Source organism: Schistocerca americana, chromosome 6 (genome assembly GCF_021461395.2).
Source record: "Schistocerca americana isolate TAMUIC-IGC-003095 chromosome 6, iqSchAmer2.1, whole genome shotgun sequence".
NCBI classification, from domain to species: domain Eukaryota; kingdom Metazoa; phylum Arthropoda; class Insecta; order Orthoptera; family Acrididae; genus Schistocerca; species Schistocerca americana.
In genome coordinates, this window is record NC_060124.1 from 487,409,726 (window position 1) to 487,422,811 (window position 13,086).

At 44.1% G+C, this 13,086-nt stretch overlaps 1 protein-coding gene across 1 annotated transcript in view; it reads left to right on the forward strand.

The window, feature by feature from the left end:
- The window catches only part of LOC124620239 (putative odorant receptor 85d), a 110,123-nt gene extending 97,605 nt beyond the window's left edge, over positions 1-12,518 (forward strand). Inside the window, exons 7-8 of the mRNA XM_047146907.1 lie at positions 5,533-5,688; positions 12,419-12,518. Of these exons, the coding sequence (XP_047002863.1) occupies positions 5,533-5,688; positions 12,419-12,475 (213 nt within the window). The 3' untranslated portion in view covers positions 12,476-12,518. The remainder of the gene's footprint in view (positions 1-5,532; positions 5,689-12,418) is intronic.
- Positions 12,519-13,086: the final 568 nt, after the last annotated feature.

Below are 13,086 nucleotides of genomic sequence, written 5' to 3' on the forward strand. Positions count from 1 at the left end.
ACTGACATACTGTTATTTGTGATAGCTAAGAAAACATTATTTTACCAGCACTTAATTTCTCCTCAGTACAACGGTGTACTGTACTATTGGCACTTAGTGAAATTGTGATGAATTTATATGCTGTATATATCTACTATCCGTTTAAGAATTACGTCCTGATACGTATATAAATATTTCTGTATCGGTGTTCAGTAAATATTATCGGTGTTCAGTAAATATTATTATGATATGTCCTACCTTCTTCCATGTTACAGTATAAAGCATAAGATGTGCTGAAACTGTATATCGACAGCTCTGTAAGTTCCTTTATATTTACACTCTTTGACTGACAGTTACAATTTTCCTGTGCACATTTGTAGCCATGTGTCAGTACTACAAAGAGCTGTGTGTAGGCGTGTTTCGTACCTATGCATCAAGAGATTTGTCTTCTTGTCGTTACTCATTAGATGTGGCGTTTTAATAATGTGTTAATGCTGCAATTCTTGAAGCCATTATCATTTTTTTATTTTAGACCATGTATTCGGATGTCAATGCTATGCACGCTTACGCAAAGCACGTGATTCTTGCATGACGAGACGAGGACGACATATCAACACTTGTTATAGTTAATTACAATCGCTTTGATGTTGTAACTTTCTTTTCATTATGGTGTATGATTATGGTTTTAGATGCACTTGGAAACGGGCCATGCCCGACATTAGTAGTGCTGAATGAAGTGCACTTTTGAAATACTGGCCCGTGGAATGTCTTTCTTCAAATTTATCAAAGACAGTGTTGTCCACCCAGAAGAAAACTGTGATGTACAATAGTAAAGGGTCGTGGTTTTGTGCCTATCTTGCCTATGATTATTCGTTGACTATGCTCTACATTGTAGTTCACTCGATGTTTATATACAGGGTATTTCAGTAGGAATACTAAATATTCAAGGATATGACAGGAACGATCATTCGAAGCAAAGAAAATATAGTAAACATGAGCTCCAAAGTCCACACTTTAGGAGTTTTGAGCGAATTTTTATCTTCGATAATGTGAAACAAATCTCTTCCACTGCAAGCTCTTTGATTTCCATGTTTTGAGAGGGGCTAGTGTGGACCAAAACAAGGGAAAAGGTCCAGTGAACATGGACTCTAAAGTGCTTACCCTAAGAGCTATAAGCACTTCTTGGTCATCGCTACTGTGAAACACATCTCTTCTGGTGAACAAGTTCTCATAGCTCTTCAGGTATGGTTTTTGGAGCCCATGTTCACTAGACTTTTTTTATTTTGGTACCGTACTTCTTCCTTCCAAATTATGGAAAGTAAAGAGCTTGCTCGAAGATGAAGAAGTGCTCATTGCCCATAAGGTATTCATTTTAGAGTCCGAAGTCTAGTAAGCTTTTTGCTTGGAGTGGTCTGTCCTGTCATAGCCCTGATTATTGACCATTTTCCCTGTGACACCCTGTATTGTTGTTCACTATTAGACCTATTCTTGCATTACACCAATCTGATTTTTTTTTACTGAAAATACTGTATCCTTCCTGCCATTGCACTTCACTATTTCCATATCTAACTTCAACTCATACATTTCTCTCTTCAAATTCTGTAACTTACCTACGCGATTAAGGAATCTACGGGGTGATCAAAAAGTCAGTATAAATTTGAAAACTTAGTAAACCACGGAATAATGTAGATAGAGAGGTAAAAATTGACACACATGCTTGGAATGACATGGGGTTTTATTACAACAACAAAAAAAGTATTGCTAGACGCGCGAAAGATCTTTTGCGCACGTCGTTTGCTGATGATAGTGTGCTCAGCCACCACTTTCGTCATGCCTGGCCTCCCAGGTCCCCAGACCTCTGTCCGTGCGATTATTGGCTTTGGGGTTACCTGAAGCCGCAAGTGCATTGTGATCGACCGACATCTCTAGGGATGCTGAAAGACGACATCCGACGCCAATGCCTCACAATAACTCCGGACATGCTTTACAGTGCTGTTCACAACATTATTCCTCGACTACAGCTATTTTTGAGGAATGATGGTGGAGATATTGAGAATTTCCTGTAAATAACATCATCTTTGCTTTTTCTTACTTTGTTATGCTAATTATTGCTATTCTGGTCAGATGAAGCGCCATCTGTCGGACATTTTTTGAACGTTTGTATTTTTTTGGTTCTAATAAAACCCCATGTCATTCCAAGCATGTGTGTCAATTTTTACCTCTCTATCTACATTATTCCGTGATTTATTCAGATTTCAAATTCATACTGACTTTTTGATCACCCGGTACTTTTATATGCTCTGATTCGTGGAATGGCAGATTTTTTGTTTTTATTACAACATCCTCCCGACTAGCCCCTGTCCTCAGATCCATTTGGGGAAATGTTTTGCCTTGGTAATATTTTACCGAAGAGGATACTGTCATTATTAGGCCAGCGGTACAGTAGACCTGTTCGACCACAGGAAAAATAACTGCTGTAGATTCTCCTTGTTTTCATCCGTTTGGAGTACCAACACTGCAAGGTCATGTTGACTAATGTTACATGATGGTTTCTTTCCGTCATCCAGACTATTGCTCTAGAAACTACGAAAAAGGCTTAAACCCCCTTCAGGAAACACACGTCAATCTGGACTCTTCATATGAGGTATATGAGGAAAGTAATGAGACCGATTTTTTATCTGTGAAATTATTATATATATTTTTTCAAACAACAATATTGTCTCCTTCAAAGCAGTTACCTTCGACAGCTACATACCGACGAATCGTTGCTACCCAGTCTTGGTAGCAGTGCTGTAACGGTAGAGTCTTTATCATGTCGGTGAGATTCTTTTGAATGATTTTCAGAGTCCCAAAATGAAGTCCTTTCAATACATTTTTCAATATCGGCAAAAGAAAAAAGTCACATGGACGTAGAACAGGGGGGCTGTGGAACAACAGAAATGCCTTTTGAGGTCAAAAATTCCGTGTTGGAAGTGGCCGTGGGAAATAGAGCGTTGTCATGATGCAGCATCCACTTGTTTGCAATGTCCAGTTTCTCTCGATGCACCCTTTTCGCGAGGCTTTCAAGGACATTTTTCTAAAAAAACTTGATCTACAGTTCGTCCTGGAGGAACAAATTCTTTATGCAACGATGTCCCTACTTTGGTCGAGATGTCTCAGGTGCCAATCCTCACTTTGCCACTTTGCCTCAGGATCTTACTAAATCCAAGATTCTTCACCTGTGATAACGACAACTATTCGTTGTCACTGGCAGTCATCTCAAGAAGATAAATGCACACGTTTCTTCGATTCTCCTTCAGCTCAGCTGTGAGGTTTTTCGGCATAATTTTTTGGCACGAAACTTCCACATGTGCAAAACTTCGGTCAACATTTGAAGTACGGTGAAAGCGTTTAAATTTTTTAGGTTATCCATTATCCTTATTGTTAAGAACTGCTCTGATCCCATAAGAGGACGCACACGTACGACATTTTCAACGGTTTTTGAAGTTGAAGGTCTCCATTAGAGAGGTTCATCTTCATTGTGTTCTCAGCCTCTCCAAGAATGATTTGCGCCAGCGAAAAACTTTTGCTCTTGATAAGGAATGTTCCCCATAAGCCTGTTTCAACTTTTCAAAGGACACACTTGCGGATTCCCCAACTTAACACAAAACCTTATGGCATAACGTTCATTGCTCTGAATTCCTTTGCTTCATTTTCGTAACACACAATAAGAACACAGCTTTATTGAAGAGGCACTCAATAATTACGTGATGGCTGTAGAGCTGAAACTTGGGCTGAAACTTGGATTGAGCAACTGGAATGAATGAACACACCGTTCTACACAGGTAGAACAACACCGCGTTGCCAGATCTCTCACAGTGTTGTCAGCCACACTAGCTGTCCCACACTCTTCGTAGGTACTCCTCTGATGTGGTTGCACGTACTGTACGGCTGCCTGTGTTATTGAGACACGCAAGCCCCATTCCTCGACGAGGTCCATGGTCAGTGTTTAGTCACGGACAGTTACACTACTGGCCATTAAAATTGCTACACCACGAAGATGACGTGCTACAGACGCGAAATATAACCGTCAGGAAGAAGATGCTGTGATATGCAAATGATTAGCTTTTCATAGCATTCACACAAGATTGGCGCCGGTGGCGACACCTACAATGTGCGGACATGGGGAAAGTTTCCAACCGATTTTTCATACATAAACACCAGTTGACCGGCGTTGCCTGGTGAAACGTTGTTGTGATGCCTCGTGTAAAGAGGAGAAATGCGTACCATCACGTTTCCCACTTTGATAAAGGTCGGATTGTAGCCTATCGCGATTGCGGTTTATCGTATCGCGACATTGCTGCTCGCGTTGGTCGAGATCCAATGACTGTTAGCAGAATATGTAATCGGTGGGTTCAGGATGGTAATAAGGAACTCCGTGCTGGATCCCAACGGCCTCGTATCACTAGCAGTCGAGGTGACAGGGATTTTATCCGAATGGCGGATCGTGCAGCCACGCCTCGATCCCTGAGTCAACAGATGGGGTCATTTGCAAGACAACAACCATCTGGACGAACCGTTCGACGACGTTTGCAGCAGCATGAACTATCAGCTCGGAAACCATGGCTGCGGTTACCCGTGACGCTGCATCACAGACAGGAGCGCCTGCGATGGTGTACTCAACGACGAACCTGGGTGCACGAATGGCAAATCGTCATTTTTTCAGATGAATCCAGGTTCTGTTTACAGCGTGATGATGGTCGCATCCGTGTTTGGCGACATCGTGGTGAACGCACATAGGAAGCGTGTATTCGTGATGGCTATACTGGTGTCACCCGGCGTGATGGTATGGGGTGCCATTGGTTACACGTCTCGGTCACCTCTTGTTCACATTCAGGGCACCTTGAACACTGGACGTTACATTTCAGGTTTAGACCTGTGGCTCTACCCCTCATTCGATCCCTGCGAATCCCTACATTTCAGCAGGATAATGCACGACCGCATGTTGCAGGTCCTGTACGGGCCTTTCTGGATACAGAAAATGTTCGACTGCTGCCCTGCCCAGCACATTCTCCAGATGTCTCACCAATTGAAAACGTCTGGTCAATGGTGGCCGAGCAACTGGCTCGTCACAATACGCCAGTCACTACTCTTGATGAACTGTGGTATCGTGTTAAAGCTGCATGGACAGCTGTACCTGTATACTCCACCCAAGCTCTGTTTGACTCAATGCCTAGGCGTATCAAGGCCGTTATTACGGCCAGAGGTGGTTGTTCTGGGTACTGATTTCTCAGGATCTATGCACCCAAATTGCGTGAAAATGTAATCACATGTTAGTTCTAGTATAATATATTTGTCCAATGAATACCCGTTTATCATCTGCATTTCTTCTTGGTGTAGCATTTTTAATGGCGAGTAGTGTACTTAAATAAAAATAATTGTAAAGAACCTTACTTGTAGCTTAAGACCTAAACAAAAACAAGATTTCAAGGCACGTAAGAGAAGAATGTCCCACAATTACACTGCTCATTCATGTGCTCATATGATTTCCTGAGCTATCTTGGTCTGTTGCAGAGTGAGCGACTCGTGCACTCGGCATACAGCTGCCACTGGCCAGACGCCGACGGCCGCTTCAAGAGCTCGCTACTCATCTTCATGGTACGTGCAGGACAGCCCCTCCGCCTCAGGGTGGGGAAGCTCATCACCATCTCCAGGGAGACTTACCAGGAGGTCAGTTCCACACACGCAGACACAGACACACACACACACACACACACACACACACACACACACACACACACAGAGAGAGAGAGAGAGAGAGAGAGAGAGAGAGAGAGACAAAATGGTTCAAATGGCTCTGAGCACTATGGGACTTGCTGAGGTCATCAGTCCCCTAGAACTTAGAACTACTTAAACCTAACTAACCTAAGGACATCAAACACATCCACGCCAGAGGCAGGATTCGAACCTGCGACCGTAGCAGTCGCGCGGCTCCAGACTGTAGCGCCTAGAACCGCTCGCCCACCCCGGCCGGCACACAGACACAAACACATTCTCCGAGTGTTAACTACGTGGGGCGTTAAATAAGTAAACCAACACATTCTTTTCTCGGCCAGTTTCGGTTAAATAAATGCAACATTTGTTGTGGGATATCGTGGAATATTCCCGCTTCAACCCCTCTAGTTTCATGAAGTTCCGATTGGTAGAGGCGCCATCGTAGACGTCAAAGTGGCGTCTGTTAAAGGAGGTGCGTTCCAAACAGAAAGATGTCATTGCGTTTCTATAGGAGGAAAATCAGAGCATCCCTGATATTCATAGGCGCTTGCAGAACGTCTACGGAGACCTGGCAGTCAACAAAAACAAAGTGCCTGTCATCATCGCAACAAGGTTGCACGTGCCGGCAAGCCTCTCGAATCTGTAACTGTTGCAGTGTTGGAACGTGTGGACACTCTCATTCGATGAGATCAAATGATTACAATCAAGCCGGCCGGAGTGGCCGAGCGTTTTTAGGCGCTACAGTCTGGAACCGCGCGACCGCTACGGTCGCAGGTTCGAATCCTGCCTCTGGCATGGATGTGTGTGATGTCCTTAGGTTAGTTAGGTTTAAGTACTTTTAAGTTCTAGGGGACTGATGACCTCAGCAAGTCCCATAGTGCTCAGAGACATTTGAACCATTACAATCAAACACCTCGCTGCACAACTGGACGTCTCTGTTGGTAGTGGTGACACACACGTCCATTGCTGGGATAGGCTACTCAAAGGTATGTGCGTGTTGTCTTCCTCGCCGCATAACAGAAGACCGTAAAGAGCAACAAGGGACAGTGCGTGCGACGTTGGTTGCGCTTTATGAGACTCATCGTGCACAATGTTTTGTCATCATCGCAGGCGAAACATCAGTTTGAACCGGAAACAAAACGAGAATCTCCTACGAAGAAAAAATTCAAAGCGACACTCTCAGCCAATAGAGTCATGGCGAAGGTCTTCTGGGACTCTGAAGGGGTTATTGATGTGCTCCCTCATGATGCAACGATCAACTCTGAATTGTGTTATGCTATCCTGAGGAAATTGAAGAAAGAACTTCAGTGTGTTTGTCACCACAAAAATGGAAACGAACTTCTCCATGACAACGCAAGGCCTCACAATAGTGCGCGCACCGAGAGGCGCTCAAAAAACTTCATTGGACTGTTCTTTCTCATCCACCCTACACCCACCATCTCGCCTCGTCCGACTTACATATGTTTCGTCCAATGAGAGATGCATTCCGCAGGACGCAGTATGTTGTGGATGGTGGGGAGGTCACTGATGCTGCAATATGTCGGCTCCGACGACTACCAGTAAGGTGGTACTATGCGGGCATTCAGTACTCCCACGAAGGTGGCGTAAGGCCGTCGCATTGAACGGAGATTATGTTGACAAAAAGGATTTTGTAGCGAAAAGAATGAGGATTAATACAGTGTGTTGTAATCCTGAATAAAAGCAACCTGGTTTCAGAAAAAAAGTATTGCATTACATCTTGAACGCCCCTTGTAGAAGCTGGTTTTCACCTGCGTTGTAGAGAGAACAGGAACCTTGGGAAAACGTACAGCGACTGTTACAGTAATCACTGAGGTACATCTCGACATGTTCCCCACTGGAACTGGGTCACTTTTCCTTTAGGCAGATAAAGATTCGCATTTTTTTTTCTAACAAACGTATTCTGCACTGTGTTGGAGCCAATGTGTGAAAACCATCTACATCTCACTACCACTCTTCAGTTGTTTACCACACAGATGCTTCATCACTTGCAAGGGAAAGGGGAAAGGTGGATGTGCGTGGGGGGAAGACCCAGATCATGGGGCCGAGACCCAGACTATGGGACGGAGAATTAAAAACGTTCCCGAGAGCTGTATGAAATCCGAAGTAGAATATTTAACGAGCCATGGAACGTGTAAGGAACAGGTAAATGAAAAAGGGACATATAAAAAAATAAAAAGAAACTGGCCATGCATGAGTAGGACTCATGCACTGGGGGGTCCGCACGAACTTAATTACGTGTACATAGTTTACCCATTCTGGAAATAGAGAATCTCGACCGTTTTTACCTGTTATCAACATTGATACTGGCAAGATATCAGTCCCAGGGATGTGAAGATTTTGAGAATGTTTTAATTTTAGAACTATAAATGTAAAAAAAGTCATGCAGGAGGCAGGCGACCATTATTATCACAATCAACAGTTCTGCATCGCTCCTTGATGTCTGATGATGGATGAAATTAACATTCGCAGACTGATCTGCGAATGTTTGTTTCATATACAAGTTGAAACGCCATATCTACGTGAAGTAATCACTCCTGGATATCTGGTGATGGATAAATTTCACAACGCACCATGTCAGCAATAACGTCATTCCTAACCTGATGTTTGACTTTTATCATTGCGATCCAGCCAGCTTGAATGCAGAACTACTGATTGTTTTAATTTCAAGTTAGACATCGGATAACAAATAAAAAAAGAAACATTCTTCCTATAGATAAATTAACAGTTTTCGGATTTTTTTCCCTTTACTTTTATTGCAGTACCTTGCTTCCTGCTAAATTTCATGATTCTAGGCTAACGGGAAGCACATTGTAGGTTTTAATGACCTAAGTGGTCCTAGCTTTTGGTTGCAGTGACTTAGAAGCTTGTATTTATTACACCGTCATGAACCTATAGACCTTGGCATGTGACATAAATTTCAACTTGATACGTCAACCCATTCCTGAGAAAAAAAACAGACGAACGGACAAATAGAGTCAAATAAGAAATGACAAAAATTATTATTAAAGGGTTTTCGCATTTTTGGCGTTGGTTGTACCGTGAAACCCTCCTTTTTGCCAAATTTCATGATTGTAGGCAAACAGGAAGTTCCATATAGGTTTGGACGAGTGAGGTCGCCAGTATTAAAATATCTCACGTACACTACTGGCCATTAACATTGCTACACCAAGAATAAATGCAGATGATAAACAGGTATTCATTGGACAAATACATTATACTATAACTGACATGTGATTACATTTTCACGCAACTTAGGTGCATAGATCCTGAGAAATCAGTACCCAGAACAACCACGTCTGGCCGTAATAACGGCTTTGATACGCCTAGGCATTGAGTCAAACAGAGCTTGGATGGCGTGTACAGGTACAGCTGCCCATGCAACTTCAACACGATACCATAGTTCATCAAGAGTAGTGACTGGCGTATTGTGAGGAGCTAGTTGCTCGGCTACCATTGACCAGACGTTTTCAATTGGTGAGAGATCTGGAGAATGTGCTGGCCAGGACAGCAGTCGAAAATTTTCTGTATCCAGAAAGGCCCGTACAGAACCTGCAACATGCGGTCGTGCATTATCCTGCTGAAATGTAGGGTTTCACAGAGATCGAATGAGGGGTAGAGCCACGGGTCGTCACACATCTGAAATGTAACGTCCACTGTACAAAGTGCCGTCAATGCGAACAAGAGGTGACCGAGACGTGTAACCTATGGCACCCCAAAACATCACGCCGGATGATACGCCAGTATGGCGATGACGAATACACGCTTCCAATGTGCGTTCACCGCGATGTCGCCAAACACGGATGCGACCATCATGATGCTGTAAACAGAACCTGGATTCATCCGAAAAATGACGTTTTGCCAGTCGTGCACCCAGGTTCGTCGTTGAGTACACCATCGCAGGCGCTCCTGTCTGCGATGCAGCGTCAACGGTAACCGCAGCTATGGTCTCAGAGCTGATAGTCCATGCTGCTGCAAACGTCGTCGAACTGTTCGTGCAGATGGTAGTTGTCTTGCAAACGCCCCCATCTGTTGACTCAGCAATCGAGTCGTGGCTGCACGATCCGTTACAGCCATGCGGATAAAATGCCCGCCATCTCGACTGCTAGTGATACGAGACCGTTGGGATCCAGCACGGCGTTGTTTCTATCGTCTAACCACTCCGCCACACGCCGTGCATTATAAACAGGTGTTCGATCGAGTTGAAAGATGCAATCGCCTTCCCCGAATTGGTCTTCAACAGTGGGAAGAAATGAGGTGCTTAAGACGTCAGTGTAGGCCTGTGCTATGATAGTGCCACGCAAAACAACATGGGGTGCAAGCCCCCTCCAAGAAAAACACAACCACATCATAACACTACCTCCTCTTAATTTTACTGTTGGCACTACACACGCTGGCATATGACGTTCATCGGGCATTCGTCATACCCAGACCCTGACATTGGATCGCCACATTGTGTACCGTGATTCGTCTCTCCACACAACTTTTTTCCACTGCTCAATCGTCCAATGTTTACACTCCTTACACCAAGCGAGGCGTCGTACGGCATTTACCAGCATGGTGTGTGGCTTACGAGCAGCCGCTCGAGCATGAAATTCAAATTTTCTCAAAAAAAAAAAAAAAAAAAAATGGTTCAAATGGCTCTGAGCACTACGGGACTCAACTTCTGAGGTCATTAGTCCCCTAGAACTTAGAACTAGTTAAACCTAACTAACCTAAGGATATCACAAACATCCATGCCCGAGGCAGGATTCGAACCTGCGACCGTAGCGGTCTTGCGGTTCCAGACTGCAGCGCCTTTAACCGCACGGCCACTTCGGCCGGCCCTCAAATTTTCTCGCCTCCCGCCTAACTGTCGTAGTACTTTAAGTGTATCCTGATGCAGTTTGGAATTCCTGTGTGATGGTCTGGATAGATGTCTGCCTGTTACACATTACGACCCTCTTCAACTGTCGGCGCTCTCAGTCAGTCAGCAGACGAGGTTGGCTTGTACGCTTTTGCGCTGTACGTGTCCCTCCACGTTTCCACTTCACTATCAAATCGGAAACAGTGGACCTGGGGATGTTTAGGAGTGTGGAAAATTTCGAAATTTGTGGTAAGGTCTTGTGGGACCAAAGTGCTGAGGTCATCGATCCCTAAGCTTACGCACTGCTTAATCCAACTTAAACTAGCTTACAATACACACACCCATGCCCGAGGGAGGACTCGAACCTCCGACGGGGGAAGCCGCGCAGGCCGTTACAAGGTACGGAGTGTGGAAATCTCGCGTACAGACATATGAGAAGTGACACCTAATCACCTGACCACGTTCGAAGTCCTTGAGTTGCTCGGAGCGCCCCATTCTGGTCTCTCACGATGTCTAATGACAACTGAGGTCGCTGATATGGAGTACCTGGCAGTAGGTGGCAGCATAATGCACCTAATATGAAAAACGTATGTTTTTGGAATTGTCCGGATACTTTTGATCACATAATGTAACTGATACGCCTTGATGGCATATGAATTCACAAACATCAGTGCAGATGCAGATTTGCGTCGTCCTCCAGCGGTAATCTAAAATTAGCGAGCACGGATGGCATAGACGGGGACTGCGAGCAGGTGGCGCTAGGTAGGAGTGTGAATAGGCCGGGGAGCGTGCCGAGATATTTCGCGCAATTGCGATAAACACTGTAGCTGGGTTGCGCGCTGGATAACGCAACTGCTTCGTAAGCCGGAGTCCTGATCCGGCACAGAGTTTCACTCGTCGCCGCTGATTCCGCATAAAATCCCGATGTAGCTGATCTCATAAGTCCTTTCTTTTCCTGCCCTCCCCCCCCCCCCCCAATCCACCTTAACTTTACGTAGTATATATATATAGTATATTTTGTCTGTCTTTCCTATATAAAGGAAAGGCAGGCAAACAAGAACCCCCCCCCCCCCTTTTGAGTCCTTTCCCTCCGTCGGTTCCCCCCCTTTCGTTTTTCCTCTCCTCCCCCCTTTTTCTTCCCCCCATCTGTCCAGGTCCCCCCCCCCCTCCCCATCTGCCCTTGGCTGTGGTGTGTCATCTTCGTGCCGACTTTTTAGTGCAGTGTTTCCAGTGATTGTTAAGTGTTGTGCGTCTTTTCCGAAGAGTTGCGAACGGACATCATACAGTCACTTGGTGTGATTTTTATATCTCTTGCGAACAGAAACCAGACTGTCCCCGTGTTTTTTAATTGTCTGTCTACTATTTTACCTGTCTGCTTCCTGTGTATTTTATTAGCATCGCCCACCCTTTGTTTTATGTTTTAACTTTCCACAATTTTCCGCCGTTTCACAGTTTAAGCCACCGTTTTATCGCCTGCTTTTATTGTTTCTTATCTTCAGATGTTTTAAAAATTCTGTAGGCTGACAAGCAGCGTACTAAGCTGCTGCCAGCCCGCCCCCTTCGGGGGAATCGAAATTCAATAAAGGAAAAAAAAAACAAGACAACAGCATTCAATTTAGATACCATAATTCACAATTCACTGCGACTAATCGCGCTATAAAGCAGGTCACATGACATACTTCACTCTGGAGGAGATAATTATTATTGCAAAGTTGGATCAACCCTACAGGTCGAGGAAATGTATAACTAATCTTTAAAATGCTTCTTTGCACTGATTCAATGGAACTTTTCATTGGCATCAAATGTGTGGTTTTTTTGCAGCTGATGAAGTTATCGTACCAGCTCTTCAACTTGGTGTACCAATTGCAGAGCAGCTAGGAGTGGAACAACGGTCGATCATGCTCGGCAGTATTACCGTTTCCGACGAACAGCTTCTCTCTTCAACGGATTTTGCAGTGGAATATCGACGGGTACTACTGTCGTGGCTGCACGACACTGCACTTTGGAGTATCCTTCTCACCTAGACAAAAACGCTTTGCTGTAAGTGCTTTGCACACTGTTTCACCTGCACGTCAAACATTAGGCAAATTAAACATTTCCATTCTTCCTTAAAGTTCTAAGTGATACTTACGATACTATATTTCATACTACTTTAAAAAGAATTCTGTGTTACACTCTGTATTAAAAATAAATGATTTGATTCAGCATTTAATACTTCAGCTTAAGTTGGCATATTACGTCCCACCTCTGTACCAAACACTGTGTCCCATCCATGAAACGAACATACACTTAGTTATTAAAAAAATTAAAACATCTCTCGACTATCTATCGATTGTGCGCTAAATTACTGTGTTGTATATTAATATGATAACCCACAAAGAACTTGTTACCAGTTGTTACAGACTAGTAAAGAAAGCGTTTTGGGTATTTCAACTCAGAAAACAAAGATAATGACATTCCAAGCCAGAGATCCAATAAGGAGAACTTAA